Genomic DNA, 20,435 nt, shown 5'->3' with positions numbered 1-20,435 from the left:
AAAAGAACACGGATAGTAACGATCTGATTGGGCATAATCAGCATGGATTTATGAATGGGCACTCATGTTTGATGAACCTTTTGGAGTTTTTTGAGGATGTTACTGATAGAATTAATAAAGGGGAGTCAGATGTAGTATACTTGGATTTTCAGAAAGCTTTTGATAAAGTTCCCCACAGGAGATTGGTTAGAAAAATTAAAGCACATGAGATCAGAGGTAATATACTGGCATGGATTAAGGATTGCTTAATAGGCGGAAATCAGAGAGTAGAAATGAAGGGTCATTGTCTCGTTGGCAGGCTTTGACTAGTGGGGTACCGCAAGGATCAGTACTTGGGTCCCAGCTGTTCACAACATAAATCAATGATTTGGATGTGGGGACCAAATGTAATATTTCCAAGTTTTCGGATGACACAAAATTAGGTGGGAATGTGTGTTGTGAGGAAGCAAAGTGGCTTCAAGGGGATTTGGACAGGCTAAGTGAGTGGACAAGAACATGGCAGATGGAATATAATGTGGAAAAATGTGTGGTTATTAACTTTGTTAGGAGGAATAGATGTGCAGAGTATTTCTTAAATGGCAAGAGATTAGAAAGTGTAGATGTTCAAAGGGACCTGGATGTTCTTGTCAATAAGTCACTGAAAGCTCACATGCAGGTGCAGCAAGCAATTAGGAAGGCTTTAGGAAGGTATGTTAGCCTTTATTGCAAGAGGATTTGAGTACAGGAGTAGTGAAGTCTTGCTTCAGTTGTATAGAACGTTGGGTTTACCGCACCTGGAATACTGTGTGCAGTTTTGATCCCCTTACCTTAGGAAGAACATTACTGCAATGGAGGGCGTGCAACAAAGATTCACCAGACTTGTTCCTGGGATGGCGGGACTGTCCTATGAAGAGAGATTGGGGAAACTGGGCCTGTATTCTCTAGAGTTTTGAAGAATGAGAGGTGATCTCATTGAAACTTTCAAAATACTTAAAGGGACAGACAGGGTAGATGCAGGTAAGATGTTTCCCCTGGTTGGGGAGTCTAGAACCAGAGGACACAATTTCAAAATAAGGGGGAAACCACTTGGGACAGAAATGAGGAGGAATTTCTTTACCCAGAGAGTTGTGAATCTTTGGAATTCTCTACCCCAGAGGGCTGTGGAAGCTCAGTCGTTGAATATGTTTAAAGTAGAGATTGACAGATTTCTAAATACCAGTGACCTAAAGGGATATGGGAATATTGTGGGGAAAAAGACATTGAAGAGGATGATTGTATTGCCATGATCGTATTGAATGATGGAGCAGGCTGAATGGCCTACTCCTGTTCCTATGTTCCTATCATTTTGTAATTATTTTCATGTCAGTGCTGCTAAGATTTGAATGATGGTAATGATTGCATGAGGAGATTGCAGAACTGTGACAGGACTGGCACGTTCTCATAAAGTGTACTCTCCTTCAACCTTCCCTTTAACTCTTGGCACTTTAGATGTGATCCAAATTTTCAATTGTTTGTTCAGAAAGCACCGTGTCTGTGGTGGTGTCCTGCTGAATTGGGGACACATCAAGACTCAAATGGCTCACGTCATTCCGAAGTGACTGAAACTTTTTATGGTGCGGGTCAAGATGTAACATGCAGATTTGGATGTAATTCTGTGATATAATGATCTGGTTGCAGGTTGTATTCTGTGGTTGATTGCTGCTGTTCAAACCGAATGTGGAATGAATTTGAAGATCGCTTTTAACAAAAAAGCTTGCTGTTAAATGTTTTAAAATTAAAGTGGAAAGTGTTGCTTGATATGTCCAGTTCATATTAGATTAGTTAGTTTAAAACTCTTCTTGCAACCCCTCCCAAATCTGGCTGATGAAAGCTGTATGACTGAGTCCAGTTTTCTGGCCCTCCTGTGTGTCAGAGGGACAATGTGGCAGCCCACTTTGGTTTTTAAACTGGAGAGTACTTGTAAAAAAAAATCAGTTTGTACAGAATTTACAGATGTATAGTATGAGAGCTGAGAGTCTCTGCATACACAATCAAGGATTTGCAAACATATCAAAAGAGCAAAGGATGACCAAGTATATTTGGTAATCACTGGTCCACCATGCTATTGGTACCTGTATTTGATTTTTAAAAATGTTTTAACATCTTTCTGAGCATTGAGCTAAGTTTTTGAAGCCCAACAAGCGAAGATGATATATTGTACTTATGGGATTAATTTTACAAAAATCAATTTAAACTGGATTTGGCTGCACAAGAAACACCCCAGAAAATATGCATTGAGCAAAAGTAACAGCATGTTCCTACTTGAATGCTGTGTTCCAACCAAACACAGCAGAATCGGCAACAGGTTTCGCAATCAATGAGTGATTTTGCTTTTGCAACATATATTTGTATTATATTTATAGAAGTACAGCAGTTACTCTAACACTTGCATTAGCATTTACAGCACCACTTCTAGCATTCGCAGCAGTTTTGCAAAAAAACGTTTTCACCATCCCTCCTTGTACTTCCACAGTGCTCCTCACTAATGCAGCATTCCTCCCTCGAGGTTGTTCAATGCTCTCCACTAACACAACACTGTTCCCTGTAGCACCTGCAGCACTTCTTGCTAACACACACTCTTCTCTGTAGGTTGTTCAGTGGTCTTCACTCACATGCCACTCCCTTTAGTGCCCACAGCACTTCCCTGCAACACTCACCTTGACCCTCAGTTAACAATTGTGTTACTTTGCTTCTCTCTCCACAGATGCTGCTTGATTTGCTGAGTATTTCCAGCGTTTTCTGTTTTTACTTCAGATTTACAGCATCTGCAGTATTTTGCCTTTGTAATGCTAGCTGTTTTCTGTTTGAGCAGCTCTCAATTTTTTTAATAACAACCTAAATATATGTTCAAGTATCTATGTTGTAAGGCAGTTCTGTGATATAAAGCCTGGCTACCCGACCCCGACCACATAGAGGCATAGAGTCATACAGCACCGAAACAGGCCCTTTGGCCCACCGAGTCTGTGCCGACTATCAACCACCCATTTATACTAATCCTATACTAATCCCATTTTCCCTCTCCCATCCTCACCTTCCCTCAATTCTCCTACCACCTACTTACACTAGGGGCAATTTTTTTACAATGGCCAATTTACCTAACAACCCGCAAGTCTTTGGCATGTGGGAGGTGTTAACCTGATTCGGGCTCGGGTTGGGTTCTGGTTGCCTGTGGTTGTGTTTTGTTTTGTATTATTTTCTATGTTTTGACTCAATTTTATTTTTCTGTATTAATAATGTGTTTGATATTTATGGGTTGGGTCCTGCATGAAAAAAAATTGAAGGGCCCGGGTCGCGTTCGAGTTGGCTGTGGTTGGGTTGGGCCCAGGTCAGGTTTGAATTTTATACCCGAGCCAGGCTTTACTGTGACATCCATTAGATTAGTCCAGTGAGGGACTGAGCAGAGTTGAGGTGCTGCCTCACAAAAATGCAGAGAATAAGATAGCCTATGCACCAAAGAGGGAGACAGTCAATCCAAACAGCTTCTGGGGATTTCCCTACAGAAAGGGAGAGAATCACCTTAGCTCGCTCTTGGGAATCTAATCAAAGTTAAGGCAAATGTGTACATATCTGGTGATTAAAGCTCCAACTAAAACTAAATAATATCAGGATTGTATTCTCCTCTTGGAACTTAAATGACACACACATTCCACAGTCTTCTCTTGTGGTTTATAATGCAATTATTTCACTTTTCAGAATATTTGACTATTCCACATAAAGGACCTCATCCTCTCTACCTCTCTGTCTCTCTTCCTTTAAGATGCTCCTTAAAACTTACCTCCATCTTTTCTAATATCGCCTTCTGTGGTTCAGTGTCAAATTTTGCTTGAGAACCTTCCTATAAAGCACCTTGGGCACTTTATTACCTTTAAAGGTAGATGTGATGAGAAATTACTTCACTCAAAGGGTTGTGAATCTTTGGAATTCTGTACCCCTGAGGGTTGTGGATGCTCCATTGTTGAATACATTTCAGGTTGGGATCGACAGATTTTGGGTCTCGGGATCAAGGGCTTTGGCGAGCAGGCGGGAAAGTGGAGTTGAATCCTAAGATCAGCCATGATTGTTTTGAATAGCGGAGCAGGCTCAATGGGTCTACTCCTGCTTCTATTTCTTGTGTTAAAGACGCCATACAAATGATTGTTATTTCCTGCCCGATAGGAACAGTTAAAATCCACCCCAAAGTGTATTTGCAGATGTTTAAGGGAAAAATTGTACAAAGCCGAAAGGTAGTTAAAAAGCTAATTGGCCAGGCGTTGGTTATCTCCACAAATACTGTAAACAAGTAATTCATTAGCTTGTCTCAATCAAAAAAACTTTGCACCCGTTGAGTTCAGAAGTTGTTCCAGGTATTCGTCAGGGTTGGCTGACATACACCCTCCCTCAGGTGGTGAACATGGACACAAGAGACAGAAACACTTCTTGACAGTGAGGTTTTGAATTGGGAAGCTATGGTCCAGATTCAGATTTTAGACTTTAGAACGGTAGTTACAAATTCTTTTGTTTAGCCAAGACAACCCACTGATATGGTAGCATGATATTTTGTATTATTCTTCTTTGGCCTCCTTGTCTCGAGACACAATGGGTAAGCGCCTAGAGGTGGTTAGTGGTTTGTGAAGCAGTGCCTGGAGTGGCTATAAAGGCCAATTCTAGAGTGACAGACTCTTCCACAGGCACTGCAGATAAAATTGGTTGTTGGGGCTGTTACACAGTTGGCACTGTCCTTGCGCTTCTGTGTTTGCCTGCCAACTGCTAAGTCTCTTTGACTCGCCACTCTTTAGCCCTGCCTTTTTGGCTGTCTGCCAGCTCTGGCGATCACTGGCAACTGACACCCACGACTTTTGTGGTCAGTGTCACAGGACTTCATGTCGCGTTTGCAGACGTCGTTAAAGCGGAGACATGGGCGGCTGGTGGGTCTGATACCAGTGATGAGCTCGCTGTACAATATTATGTAAAGATAAGTTGTACAAAGCAAACTAAGGGAATCTGATCATAATTATTTCTCTTTATGTTCACTCTCTGTAAAATAAAACCAGTTAGCACTTTTGTATCTGGGGTTGCCACCATCTTTGATCATATTGTTGTATCAGTAGATATAGGGGAGTCTAAACCAACTGCCAGAAAAAGTTGCTCCAACCACTTCAGAGCAACTGATACCACTGAACTTGAAGGTATGTATAACAAACCAGATTTGTAACAGCATCTATAAATAAAAATGACGGGTTAACATTTCAGGTGGATTCCCTTCATCAGAATTGGAAACTGAAAGATAAGCCATTTATAGGAACTGAAGTAGAGAGCAGAAAGGAAGCGAGACAAACTGGTAAAATACCCAGATTCATTGGCAAGCTAGTGATTATGTATGATGATCACTTCAATGAGGTAACTCAAAGACATCTTTTCCCAGCTTTTTAATAAATCTGTTTGGGCATTTTTACCCATTGTGTTCCTTTTTTTTCTTTGTTCAGTTCCATGAAGAGCATATTTGTCTTTCGTTTAACCTGTGTTTTCTTTTTAGGGCCTGAAGGGCCTGCTATTTCTTTCCAGCATTTCTCAGGTTTAAAAAAAAAAATTGTTACTGCTCTCGTGCATTCAGCTTGATGTATTTGAGTCTTGGAAGTTTGAACCTTCCTTACTGCTACTTTCCGCAGGTGGGTTGATGGAAGTGTATAAATGTTAATAACATCTTCATCTGGTTTTCTATTGAACATGCCCAAACCAGGAAAGTTGGTACTGACGGATGGTTTCTGATCCGGATTGCTCTTTCACTTCTGTTTGGGTATATGCTTACAGTAGCTGTCTGTACATATGGAACAGGTTTGTACGAAGCGCTGCCACATCCTGGATTCTAAGCTATGCCTGCCGCAGTCTGTGGGTTGGGCATTATATGAACATATAATGAAAATGGGTTCAGTTTTTTCAAGTTTCTTCATACTAGACAATATCAGTGCTGTAACCGCTGTCACCTCAGCATCATTCCTATCGTGCAGAGCTCAAAACTGCGCACAGTACTAATGGGTACACAGTACTAAAGGTTTGATGTAGATTCATCAGTATATCTTGACTTGTATTCTATACCTCTTGTCATAAAATCCAATATTCCGTTAACTTGTTTTTTATTGATCTCGTTCACTTGAGGTGCTGCTTTTAATGTATTATAACACAAACCCCAAATTCCTCTGCACTTCCACATCACCCAGCTTCCATGCATTCCAAGTATTTATAATAGTTTTTTGTCTGTCCAGACTGTTTTGATTGGTCAGTGTCAGGCAAACCGCCCCCCCCCCCCACCTGCCAAGACTGAAACATACATGATTTTGCCACATGAACATTAAAACTAAAAATTGAAAGCCCCTGACTGGAAAGACATTTGCATAGTAACCAACTGTGTTGGAACAATGGGGACCCAGTGGTTGCTTCTCCAATACACAGAAGAACAATACACGGGGTGGCACAGTGTCACAGTGGTTAGCACCGCAGCCTCACAGCTCCTGCGACCCGGGTTCAGTTCTGGGTACTGCCTGTGCGGAGTTTTTCAAGTTCTCTCTGTGACCGCGTGGGTTTCCACCGGGTGCTCCGGTTTCCTCCCACAGCCAAGACTTGCAGGTTGATGGGTAAATTGGCCATTGTAAATTGCCCCTAGTGTAGGTAGGTAGTAGGAGAATGGTGGGGATGTAGTAGGGAATATGGGATTAATGTAGGATTAGTATAAATAGGTGGTTGTTGGTCGGCACAGACTCGGTGGGCGGAAGGTCCTGTTTCAGTGCTGTATCTCTAAATAAATAAAATTTAAAAAAAAAATAAGTGAAGTGATCAGACCAGTTTTGGTCGACTGACTGTTGGCGGTTTTGAATTTGAACTTCCAACAGAGGATTTGAACTCCGAAAACTGTGTGCTGCCGGTTGGAACAGAACCACCTCTCCAGTCCTGCCTGCCTCCATTTCCTTCCCACGGAACTGAATCTTGTGAAAACACATGAATATCAGAGAAAAGTCTCCTATATGAACAAGGTTTAAGAACAACCCTGGGCCCTGATGAACAGCAAGACTACCTACAATCAAGTGAGCTTAAAGCACAGTAAACAAGCTGTTCTGATATTGCCTCAAACCCTTCTCTACTATATTTTCCTCTCTTTTCTGTCCCTATTTGCATGTATGTATCGTGGGTGCGTCGTATATCCGTAGGTGTTAACTGTATTAGAATTTAAATTTTAATAAAATTTCATCTTTCTTTAAACCTCAGAAAACCTGTGTGAATTGATTTCTTTGTCTTATAATTGTAAAGCTGTGAACAAAGATTCACAAAGGGGCGAGCTCAAAACACTGGGTGTTTAAAATTAAAGCCCTGTTACAATAAGACCAGGTGAAGATCGTAACACACCCCGAGACACCTTTCTCACCTGGTTGTAACATCAGTTTAAGGGGTGCATCTGGTGGTGGCTTTATTTGGTGGACTGTGCCTAGTGCAGGACAGTGCTGATTAGATGCAAATCTTTTTTGTCTTTAGGGAGAGTCAGCAACAGTGCAAACTACAGGGGGATCAATGGCCTTTTCTTGCTGTACATTGTTATGGCCACATGGTGAGGGCTGTGGCTGATTCCCACTGTTCAACTCCCACCTTTTTTTTTGTTAAAGGGTTTAACCCTTTTTGTTTCTCTCTCTGCCCCCCTCTCCCTGTCCCCCTCAGAGAGAGGGACGGAGAGAAAGGTCCATTTTTATAACTCCTCGGGCTGAGTTCTTGTGGTGTCAATGGCTGCACTTTGTGAGCGTAACAATATTCTCTCATACAGCTAAGAATCTTACAAGGAAAGTACTGACTGACCAGCTGTAGAATTACTTCAGAGTAATGCGTTAAACTGACAGTGGTAAAAAAAAATTTCAGTGAAGTGGTTGCTAACTGCAATTTTAAAACTTAAAAAAAAACCAATTCCATTTATTCAATTAAACTTTGAGTTATGTGAGTGTCATCCATGTGGGGCATGTTTACTTTTCGGCACGATTTTAAACCCAATGTTTTTACACATCCACGGCTTTATTTAGCTTGTCCCAGGGTTAGGTGTTTTGATACTGTTGAAGTCTTTGGTGAAAGAGTAACTAGAAATCCTGTATTTAAAGAAGTGCTATTGCAATAAAGATACTAATTTGACTGCAAATGTTTTGTGGTTCTCTGCTAGTAATTACATATCTTATATAGCCAAAATATGCCACCTTCTATTTACTGCCATTGAATTCCATCTACCACATTTTGTACATTCTACCAGCTTATCAGTATTCCGTTGCAGCTTCCTTTTGTTCTCAGTTATTTCTTTATGCCTCCTATCTTTGTATTATTGGTAAATTTGAGCATCACTCCCTCTAGTCCTCTATCCAAATCATTGATGTACACAATGAATCGAAGTGGACCCAGAACAGAATCCTGTGAGGCACTGCTACCTACTTCAACCACTCTCAGAATCCGGCCTTAATTTCCACTCTCTTTACCCACTTCCAAGCAGTTATTTTACTCCAAATTCCCCTAATTACATACTCTTTATCCTCTCCAATGGTGGTCTGTATGGTACCTTGTCAAAGACTTTATGAAAGTCCATGTACAATAACCGATGTTATGTGTCACCTGCTCAAAGAATTCAATCAGCTTTACCAAGCACGATCATTGTTTCTGAAATCAGTACTGCTGCTTCTCGATCTAAATATTTAGGAATTTCATACATAAAGATGACAATTTTTTCGCAACCACAGATGTTAAACTCAGGTTGGCTCTGTTGCTGTTTTGAAAGTGGGTATTGCATTGACTGCTCTTCAGTCTTCCGGCACACATACCTTTTCAATAGCATCCTGAAATATTTCTGATACCTCCATTGTTTCTCCTTTGTCACTTTATCTTCTCTAATCATTTATTACAATTTCTTGTTTTTCTTTTTATCAGCACAGTATTTACTTCCTTTCCAAAATATTCTTTTGCAAACACTGAAGCAAAGTAAAGGATCCCTGTTAACTTCTGTTTATCCTCTAATTACTCACTATCCTATCTTCTCAGGAGACCAGTGGAATTTCGCAATTCTCTCTTTTACTATTACTTATATAAAATACTTAATTGTTTCTCATTTTTGAGATTCATTCCTTATACTCCTTCCTCTCTTTTCTGGGTTCCCTCTCTTGCCTTGTCCCAGTTTGGTACACTTGTTTTTGTACCATTTCCTTTTCTATTTGTTCATTAAACCTTGTCGAAAGCAAAATACCGCAGATGCTGGAAATCTGAAATAAAAACAGAAAGTGCTGGAAATACTCAACAGGTCTGGCAGCATCTGTGGAGAGAGAAACGTTTCAGGTCCATGACCTTTCATCAGAATTGGCAAAGTTTAGAAATGTAATAGGTTTTAAGCAAGTGAAGTGGGGTGGGGGAAGAGAACAAAAGGGAAGTTGTGTGATAGGCTAGAGGAGAGATTAAATGACAAAGATGTCATGGGACAAAGGCAAAGAGAGTGTTAATTGTGTGGTGAAAGACAAAGCATTATTCCAGAGAGAGTGTAAGTGACAGAATAATGAACAGCTCTGTCCAAAAGCACAAACATGAAAAAACAATTTTAAGACAGGCACATGGTGGTAAAATAATAAAAAAATGGTCAGTCATGCTCTGAAATTATTGAACTCAATGTTGAGTCCCGAAGGCTGTAGACTGCCTAATTGGAAAATGAGGTGCTGTACCTCGATTTGCATTTATGTTCACTGGAACACTGCAGAAGGCTAAGGACTGAAATGTGGGCATCGGAGCAGGATGATGAATTGAAATGGTATGCAACCAGAAGCTAGGGGTCACGCTTGCGAACTGAGCGGAGGTGGTCCGCAAAGTGGGCATCTAATCTGCGTTTGGTCTCCCTAATGTAGAGGAGACCGCATTGTGAGCAGCAAATACGGTATACTAAATTGAAAGAAGTACAAGTAAATTGCTGCTTCACCTGGAATGAGTGTTTAGGGCCTGGGATAGTGAGGAGAGAGGAGGTAAAAGGGTAGGTATTTCACCTGCCGTTGCATGGGAAGTGCTATGGGAAGGGGACGAGGTGTTGGGGGTGATGGAGTGGGCCAGGGTGTCGTGGAGGGAATGATCCCTTCGGAATGCTGACGGGAGGGGAGGGAAAGATGCGTTTGGTGGTGGCATCAGCTGGAGGTGATGGAAATGGCGGAGGATGATCCTTTGGATTTGGAGGCTGGTGGGGTGGAAAGTGAGTACAAGGGGAACCCGATCATGGCTCTGGGAGGGAGGGGAAGAGGGGCGAGGGCAGAAATGCGGGAAATGGGTTGGACACAGTTGAGGACCCTGTCAACCTCAATGGAGAGGAATCTTCGGTTAAGGAAAAAGAAAGACATATCGGAAGCGCTGTTGTGGAAGGTTGCATCATCAGAACAGATGCGTCGGAGACTGAGAAACTGGGAGAATAGAATGGAATCCTTACAGGAAACAGGGTGTGAGGAAGTGTAGTCAAGGTAGCCGTGGGAGTCTGTGGGCTTATTATGAATATTAGTGGACAGCCTACCCCCAGAGATGGACACTTCCTTTCCCTTCCTCGACTTCTCTGTCTCCATCGCTGGTTTCTCTCTTTCTCTTTCCTGTCTGTCAATTTCAAGTTTTTTCATGATCAATTCTCTTTCCTGTCCAAGCTCAACTTTTTCCAATTCTATTGCTTTTTTCTTTTTCTTTGTCAAGTTCAGGATCCTCATGTGTAACTGAATTTTAGCTAATTCAACTGTACTACCTTCTGGCTTGCCGCTGCCTTCCAATTCCAAATGCTTTGCTATTACTTCAATTATGTCTGCTTTCTTAGCTCCTGGTTTTAACTCTAATGCCAACAGGTCTGCCAAATCCTTTAGTCTAACCTTGGTTAAGTTTCTCATCACTCAGGGATACATCCTCTATCCCCAGAAAGGTCATAGCAACTAACAAAGACATTCCCGTAGTGTAAACTTTATTCTAACGCACAAGAAACCTGTTTTTTTTTACTGATACGGTCAATCATAGACTCTGTTCTTTATCCCAGAATAAAATACACCAACCAGCTTTCTTTAATAAACAACAAAATTATCCATTTATTATCGAAACAAGACTTACCTAGTAACGAGGCAAATCATTAACACAGATTGAGATATGAAAGTCCCTTTTTAAATTAGCCCTCACACTCTGGAAAAAATACAGAAATTCTCTCTGCAGAGGTTTGTTACAAAAAAGAGTATTTTTGCTAAATACTTGCTAATTCTTAAAGAAAAAAAAAGATATGGAAAGATGTCAGTTGTCCATTTTTGCCTGGCCTCCCAATTACATGTAGACAGCTGTCACTGGGATCTTCCTAGAACAGCTCTTATCAGGCGGTATTGAGGATCAGTTTGGCAGGCCTTTCAGGAGAAATGCGGCAACAGTTTCAGTCTGTTTCTTACAGTCTGTTTCTTACGCTTGCTTCTCAGGGCTTCTTAAAGAGATCGAAAAGCTGGCAGGCTTTTCAAAGCGATGGAACAAGCCGAGTTGTAGCTTTGCTCCCTTGGCAAGTTTTCTCTAACTTTTTTTTTAACACTCCACACCCCCAACTCTCCAAAGTGAAACCAAAAACAATCTCTACAAAAACGAAAGCCCAAACAAATGGAAGCACTGTCATAACAGTATACTGTATTCGCTGCTCACAATGTGGTCTCCTCTACATTGGGGAGATCAAACGCAGGTTGGGTGACTGCTTTGCGGAACACCTGCGCTTAGTCTGCAAGCATGACCCCGAGCTTCTGGATGCTTGCCATTTCAATTCACCACCCTGCTCCCATGCCCACATTTTGGTCCTTGGCCTGCTGCAGTGTTTCAGTGAACATCAACGCAAGCTCGAGGAATAGCACCTCATCTTCCAATTAAACACTGTAGAGCCTTCAGGATTCAACACTGAGTTCAATAATTTTACAACATGATTTTATTAACCATCTGCCTGCTTTAAAATTGGCTTTTCATGTTTGTGCTTTTGGACAGAGCTGTTCATTATTCTGTCATTTACACTCTCTCTGGAATAATGCTTTGTCTTTCACCACACTTGACATCTTTGTCATTTAATCTCTCCTGCCCTATCACACACATTCCCTTTTGTTCTCCCCCATCCCCCACTTGCTTAAAACGTATTACATTTGTCACGGACCTGAAATGGTAACTGCTTCTCTCCACAGATGCTGCCAGACCTGCTGAGTATTTCCAGTACTTTGTTTTTTAAACCTTTTCATAATTAGTACTCCCATGGTGCTCGCTCACGTTTCACTCATCTCTTTGATCTGTTTTGTTGCTGGTAAGTGGATGTGACACACCTCCCTTTTATCTGTGTGAGATTATAAAAGGATACCTCAAAAAGTGTCAAGTTATGCTATCAGGAATATGTGAATTGTGCAGTAGAAAGTAAAGGTATAGATTCAAGTTGGTATTAGGGCATGAACTGCTTTGGCACAGGTGGTTATTGAGTTAGGCACTTTAATAATGAATAGATATTTGACAGATAAAAGGATGTGAAACTCATGGCTGCAATTGCAAAGCTGCTATATATGCAATTTCTAATACAAAAGCAAAATATTGCAGATGCTGGCAGAATTTGTGGAGAAACAGTTAATGTTTCACGTCGATTACTTTTCTTCAGAACTGGAAGAAGGATGTAACAATATAATTTCCATGATTGGGATGTCCATGGGATTGCTTTCATCGAACATTAAACTTTTGTAGTATAGCTCGGCGATTTATGTAGAAGGAGCTGTACTTGGGAAGGAGGTGGTTGTGTTTAAGCACTGAGCAGTTTGCTGTTCAATGTGCAAACGCCTGCGGTGGACATGAGATTGCGCAGGCCACGTCCTTCCCCTCTTGGACCATTGAGTACGTGCTGCTCGGTTCCTCGGGCATGGATTGTGAGTGGGCGAGGTCTCCCTCGCTATCCAGCCAATTAAACTGCTCAGAAAGAACATTGGTCATGAAAACATCAATCAGAAGCTGCATCTTGTTCGAGACTATCAGCCGTAGGGGTGGGCGGCGCCTTAAAGTTGCGGAGTGCATGAACTTGAAAAGTTGAGTTTATAGAACCAACCAAAATATCCAATAAATTGTTCCTACATCCTGATACTTAAAGTGCTTCTCCACTCTCCGCTGTTTGGGAGTCAGTTGTATCTTTGTTAGTACAGCACGGTGGTGTTGAGTTGGGCTGTCCCGTGTTCCCAATTCGTCAACACATTCCCGTTGAGGTTGTGAGTTGGCAACGTCTCTCACGTTCTGCCTGTACATATGGAACACGTTGTACTGTAATCAGGGAGCTGACACGTCCTGCGATTGCAAGCTGCGCCTGTCCGCTTCTATGGGTTGGGCATATGCAGTAAAAACGCTTGAGAGTAACATTGTGAGCGGATTAAACTTCAGCCATTACACTGAAACCAGTTGTTCGGTGAGTAAAAAAGCTAATGAGTGCTACATTACTTTGCATAGTGTGTAAATGTAAAGTGCATATCTACATTGCATAGTTGTTGCAGGATCTTAGTCCGCGAGTGCTTTGCAATTCCTACAGTTGGTCGTGCGGAGCACTCAGGGAAGTGAAAGCAAAGCAAGCATTTCTGGTCGTTTCATATTTGTCCGATTGCATGGGATATTTATCTCAGCATACACCCGAAGATTTATGATCGATATAAATGGTTCAGGCAGAATAGATTCACTTCTGTCGCCAAGTTATACTAAAACTTTGAAGAATATTTCTTTCACGGATTTGGATGTATGGGAGATACTGACTTAAATGTTAGATGTCGGTACATACAGGAGGTCCTCCTGGTGGCCACACCGTGCTTCTGTTTCATTTCAAAGCATAACATGGAAAAGGGACAGATCAACGTGTTAATGTTGCAGACTGGCACATTCCAAGGTCCAGGACTACGTGCTGAGGGACGCACTAAAGCTTGGGGCAGCCGCAGCAAAGGCTCAATGGGGAAAGACCACAGTGTAAGGTTCCCCCACCAAGCTGGACTGAGGGGCTGGATCAATGGGAAACCCCTCGAACTGTATCGTTAATATTCTCAATTGCTGTAAATGTAAAACTGTAATTGACATGACAGTTGTGAAACAGAAGGGTTGGGAAGAAACTCATGACAGTATTGAAGGAAACTGATCTCCCTTGCAATGTTTGTATTTTTTGGTGCTGTTTGGAAACTGTTTGGCAATGTAATTTTTACAGATTTTTATGAATAAAGTATATTTTGGAAATAAAGAAAAAAAAAGATCAACGTGTTAAATGATTATTTTGTTTTGCACAAATGATCTTGTGCCATGATCATTTTCCGTCAGTTCGGCAGTCAGCAAACCGGCAGAAAAGCGAACATGGATTGGAAATATTTGGTCCAAATGCTGCAATAAATCTAAAAAATGCTCAGTTTGTTTCCAACTGGTACTGGAGTTGGATTGATAACGGCTATAGTACGAGCAAGTTATTAAACAGAAGAGCACCACAGCTTTGCCAAACTATTGTCATATGCAAATCCCTGTTAGTGTGAACCCCAATTTACAAATAAAGGGAGTTCCCCACTGTGATGAGCTGACCCTAATTTAAGTGCAAGGTGAACACTCTATTGGTATTGGCACAAAAATATACTTTAAACATGCATATATATAAAATGTGTGTATTCTGTCTCATATAAGCAATTTGCCTCTGACCTCAGAAGTTCACAAAGAGCAGCAATTAACTTTCTGTGCTTATTTTCAACGAATTCCCCAGAAGGACTTCTTAGTTCGGCATCGAAAGGTACAGGTCAGGTTAGCAGTTAAATGCTCCATATGGCCTATAAACAATAACATGGGAGATCCACGACCACAGAAAGAAATATAGAATTCTGAATTTCCAGGATACTGCTTGTAGTGTGGTATGCCTGGTTTTAGAGGGACAGATTTCTGATGACCTTGTGGACCCAAGATCTGGGCACCATAGATTGTAACTATAATGTGGATTTGGTAATCAGTGAACACTGCCTGTATTTTATTGGACTGGATTGTGTGATCTTGCTTTATTCATCCTGTGATGTAGTCAAGTAGTTGACATTTGGCAAGATACTTAATCTTTTTGAAATTTTCTTTAAAGTAGTATGAGTAACAAAGTTGACAGTACAAAATGATCTGGAGCATTCAGTCTGCCTTGGCAAGCTTGCAGTAAAAAGGGATCATGGAGCTGTTAAGCTGCCAGAGTCCATGTATTGCTGGTACAGTTTGTTCAGCTGATCATTAATTGTCAAGCACTCAGGTGGCAGAACATTTGACAAGGGCATGGTCTGTGGCATGAAATAACTGACGTGTGATTCAAATGAAATCGCTGAAACTTTGCTTCAGATATCTTCAAAGGTACTAGTTGTGTTAGAAATATTAACTGTGCTGCTAGAGTCATAGAGTCTTACAGCACTGAAACAGGCCCTTCAGCTCATCGTGTCTGTGCAGGCCATCAAGCACCTACCTATTCTAATCCCATTTTCCAGCATGTGGCTGATCATCTTTTGTATCACCAGAGTGTCAGTGACAAAATTACTCTGCACCCTGTTTAACCATTTGACAATGACAAGACCAGGTGATTTACAAGAATCCTGTCAGCTTGACCTTGCAGTGTACAGGGCTACAGTCCCAATTGTTGCTGATTTTGATTGCACAACCCCCAAGAGGGGTCACAGTCAGAAATCACCAAAGTTTTAGATAGTGTGCCCCAAAAGCTTGGTTCCTTTTTAATATGTGATTGGCAAAAGAAGCAACAGGAGGAAAACATTTTTTTAAACACAGCGTGGTTAGGATCTGGAATGCACTGCCTGAGAGTGTGGTGGAGGCAGGTTCAAGGGGGCGGCGCAGTGGTTAGCACCGCAGCCTCACAGCTCCAGCGACCTGGGTTCAATTCTGGGTACTGCCTGTGTGGAGTTTGCAAGTTCTCCCTGTGTCTGCGTGGGTTTCCTCCGGGTGCTCCGGTTTCCTCCCACATGCCAAAAGACTTGCAGGTTGATGGGTAAATTGGCCATTACAAATTGCCCCTAGTATAGGTAGGTGGTAGGGAAATATAGGGACAGGTGGAATGTGGTAGGAATATGGAATTAGTGTAGGATTAGTATAAATGGGTGGTTGCTGGTCGGCACAGACTCGGGCCGAAGGGCCTGTTTCAGTGCTGTATCTCTAAACTAAAAAAAAATAAATAAACAATGCAGAGGAGTAGTTTGAGATTGTGTTTTGTGATATGGAGTGTCTTTGTCACTCCACAGTGGGCCTCCTCCTATAGAATGGCTGAAGGATCCAGAACCAGAAGACGCCGATTTAAGGTGATTGGCAAAAGAAGCAACAGGAGGAAAACATTTTTTTAACACAGCGTGGTTAGGATCTGGAATGCACTACCTGAAAGTGTGGTGGAGGCAGGTTCAATTGAGACCTTCAAAAGAGAACTGGATAATTATCTGAAGAGAAATAATTTGCAAGACTATTGGGGGGGGGGGGGGGGGGAGGCAGAGGAGTGGGACTAGGTGAGTTGCTCTTGCATAGAGCTTGCACGATGGGCCGAATGGCTATCTTCTGTGCTGTAATCATTCTATGATTTTATTATTCTGTTATTCTTTTTCATTCCTTGATGTTAAGCACTTCATTCTTGTGTCCTGTTGTCCTGATTTGCTAAGTGTGTCAAATTTAAGTACTTTGAGACTGGGATCTGAATTCTTGATCTGATTTATCCATGTGGGAAAAAAAATCCAAATTCTTGAAGGTCAGTGGATAAGAGCACTACTCAGCATACACAGAAACGCAAGAATAAAATTTCGACCAGTAAAGTCCAACCACACCATTGAATTTCATTGAATAGTACTCCGTCCTCCCAGCAAGGCATCCAACTGCATTTGAATGCTTTTAATATCTTTGATTTTGCTACCTTAATTGTGTTTTTCCAACCATATCACTAAGCAAACCAGCTGCTTACTATTCTACCTAAAGCTGATATTTACTAATTTAAAATTGTACATCCTCTGTTCTAACTTAACTTAATACAGAACAATACTTGGGGTTTGCCTTCTCAATTTTATTGAACATGTCATATACTTGGATAAGTCCCTCATTAATTGCTTTTAAAATGTAATCGTTAAGCTTCTCTGACCTTTACTCATTGCTTGTCTCTTTTACACTGAGATCATTTTTGTTCTCTGCACACTCTTGAAAGCGTGTAGTCCATTTTGAGGTATAGTGACCCAAGTTGAGCATAGCACTTTAAGGGTGCAGTTATGGTATCAATTTAGCATTGAAGAGTACAAAATTAACAGGTGTCAATCTGATTCTGAAATGTAGTGGTGTCTGATCCACCAGGGAGGTTGCCTCATGCTGCATGGACTTGATACTTTGTGGAGTATAATCTTGTGTCAAGCCATGTCTGTTGGAGCTTCTGGCACTTTATAAACATAAGCAGAATATTTCTTTTTGAGAAGGTGGGTGACCCTGCCCTGGTGCTGTCTGAGTAGATGCAGGTGAGAAAGGTCATTAGGCCTCTTTTATATCATTCGTCCATTACGACTCCATGGTCCCCCATTACACAAATGTACTGTTTCTTAATAAATGTAATGGTCTTGGCTTAACTACCCGAAAGTTCATTTCATGTGTTCGCTATTCATATGCTGAATTTACTGACCTCAGTCCTGAATTCATATTTTACAAACTGGTTCGAAATTGTGTCCCGCAGTACAGATTGGTATGAGTGGACAATTTAGTCCTTGAGACTGTTCTGTTCCGCTATTCAATGAGATCATGGCTGATCTGTGAATTAACTCTATCTACCTGCCTTTTCCCCATACCCCTTGAAGCAGCATTCTGGATTTACCTTTTTATACCTTTCCTTTCTTATACCTCTATAAGGCCCTCTTTCAGTGACTTCCTTTAATGGGTGAAAAGCCTGAGTTTCTCCAGTCTTTCCTCCTAACTTAGTACTCTGATGCTTGGGATCAATCTCTTAGCTCGTGCCAGATACACTTGCAAGGATTGAACAACTTCCTTGTGTCACTGACCTGAACTAGATGCATAACTCAAGGTGCAGTCTGGCCAGCACACTTAAAGTTTGAGCATGACTTTTCAGTCTTAGTAGTTCAGATTAGTTTTGCTGATTGCTGCTGTGCAGTGATGGGGCATGTTGAGCATTGGATTTACTTCAATGCTTTGTTTTCTTTAACTTTTTCCTTAGTTATTTTGACATTACTTGTGAAGTACTATGTTTCCTATCTTTTCTTTATGTTCTGTGCTTTACATTGCAAAATTTATCATTAAGCGCAAATCTTCAGAGCTCTCATGGCAGGATTACATTCACAGCCAGAGGCAGTTTGCAGTGTAACTGGAGACTTGCTGGCTGTGCGCTGCTCCCTAAAGCTAGAGGCCTCAAACTGATAATTGAGTAGCAGTCAAGCACAAGAGCTGTGTAACCAGTATAAATTTAAGCTTCATTAACCTCCTCTCGGTTTTTGTATTGGTCTGACCATGCTAATTGCCTTGCTTTTTTATTGCCTTTCCACACTCAATGAATGTTGACACCGAGGAATTGACTGCTAACGAAGAACTTGCACTTAGTGTCATTCACACCCTTAGGTTGTCCTAAATTGCTTCACAGCTAATAATTATTTTTAAAAGTACAGTTTGGAAGCTAATTTCTACACAGTGAGGTCCCATGCGTACCCCAGTGAGATGAGTGAAGTGGTGTTTAGATGGTGTTTGTTGAGGGGCAAATTGAACTGGAACAACTCTTTATTCACAAAAGTGAAAAGGGATTTTATTCCTCATCAGCCCAGGGCTAGGAAAGAAGAAATCAGCTGAGGTTCTCCATTCTGATCATTATCAAGGAAAGTGTGAAATTTGAGTGAGAACGAGCTCTGTGGTAGCTGTGATGGATCAATGGCCATAAAGCCCACTGATCCTCTGCTCACAAATGGCCTCCTGTGCCACAAATGACTCTCTAATGACTTCACTGATCAGATCTGTTTGGGAGTTGAGCATCCACGAAGCATTCCTGCCATGCAGAAGCGAGGATTTTGCAATTTGCATGTTATAACCCAAAATCTGATGAAAATAAAGTCTTAAGAAATATGGAAAATAGTAATGAAAATTTTTATAACATAGTCCAATGACCAAAAAGTTATTTTACTCTCCCCATATCCTGAAATTATATCTAACAAACTGCTAATTTGATGTTGACTTGTGTCATATTGAGTAATGCTGTTCTTTTTGACTTTTCCCCTAGTTATGATAGAATAGAGAGGAAACATGCTCCCAGGCATAAATTAATATTGTTGTAGTCAGTAGCTAAATGGTGTGTTGAATCAGCTAATAGACACTGTCTGCTTGATTATTTTGTTTTTCCTTTCTGGGTGGAAACCCCATATCTCACTCCTTGGTCTTGGTACTCGGTGCTCCTTTAATACTGCTCCTGAGTAATACAGCCTTAACTTCACTGGAAGAATAAACATGATGGTTAGCAAAAACTTTCTTCTCTGGTTTCTCCTAAGCTGTAAATGAACTGTTCAATACAGTCCAATTCCTACCTGTATTTTCACTGTGTTCAAATCAAGATTCATTGTAGTCTTCCAGTTAATGCATTTCTCAGGATCTCTGAAGTCTGAACTGTGGAACTACTTAACTCTTCTTTTTATCCCTCTGCATTCTTCAGGTTTTACATAATTTAAGTTTGCCATCTTTTGATCAGGACTTCCTGATTTACATCATCTCCTCTTCAACTTATTTCTAACTTAATGATATGCACCATGGGTCTTGGCCCTTTCCACTGTTTGCTCAATTTGCCAAAAGAAAAGTAATTGCAGCTAAACTGAAATGGGTTTGTCATCCCTACCATGAAACCTAATAGACAGCTGGAAATCATGTTTCAGAGACCATGAAATCTTGCTGTTGAATTTCCTTGACTTAAATTGTGGAAGAATCTTAATCTTGATAGGTGAGTTAGAAAATAAGATAAAAATGAATTCTGCTGTTGAGTTCAGATTACAGTAGAAAGTGGATGATGCTAATAGCAGATAAACCCTCCTGATATAGAGCTTATAAGGGCATGAGGGAATAGTAGAGTTTGTTTGTCATTGTTTAATATGGAATGTGATGTTTCTGCTTGTCTGTTGTTTGTAGCATTGCAAGTCTCAACCGTGGAAGTCTTTACATTGGAGTGCGGTATTGCTAGCACTATTGGAGTCAAATTGAATCTCGAGTTTTAGTTTTATAAAACCATTGCTTACACAAAGATTCTGTTTCTAGACCTAGAAAGAAATGAATTTCACAAAAAAAATAAGAACAACCACATTGTCACCAAGATTTCAGTGAAAGATAACAATTGGTTGGTGAAATGTTTGGGTTATGTGGCCTTGAGCTGTAAAAGACAACCATAAGTAAAACTATACATTGTGTTC

General features: G+C 41.0%; 1 protein-coding gene across 7 annotated transcripts in view; it reads left to right on the top strand.

The window, feature by feature from the left end:
* mtmr4 (myotubularin related protein 4) overlaps window positions 1-20,435 on the top strand; it is a 214,277-nt gene that overhangs the window by 34,170 nt on the left and 159,672 nt on the right. For 2 of the 7 annotated variants that reach the window (XM_068010250.1, XM_068010244.1), the window contains exon 1: window positions 13,007-13,447. The exons of 3 other annotated variants lie outside the window; for them this stretch is intronic. In XM_068010250.1, the coding sequence (XP_067866351.1) occupies window positions 13,361-13,447 (87 nt within the window). In that variant the 5' untranslated portion in view covers window positions 13,007-13,360. Of the gene's footprint in view, window positions 1-13,006; window positions 13,448-20,435 lie in introns of those variants that run through there. 2 more of the 7 variants (XM_068010245.1, XM_068010246.1) reach the window with 2 other exon arrangements.

This window comes from Heterodontus francisci, chromosome 30 (genome assembly GCF_036365525.1).
Source record: "Heterodontus francisci isolate sHetFra1 chromosome 30, sHetFra1.hap1, whole genome shotgun sequence".
Taxonomy (NCBI): domain Eukaryota; kingdom Metazoa; phylum Chordata; class Chondrichthyes; order Heterodontiformes; family Heterodontidae; genus Heterodontus; species Heterodontus francisci.
The sequence above is the reverse complement of the archived record's forward strand: the minus strand, read 5'-3'. Positions and strand labels throughout refer to the sequence as shown.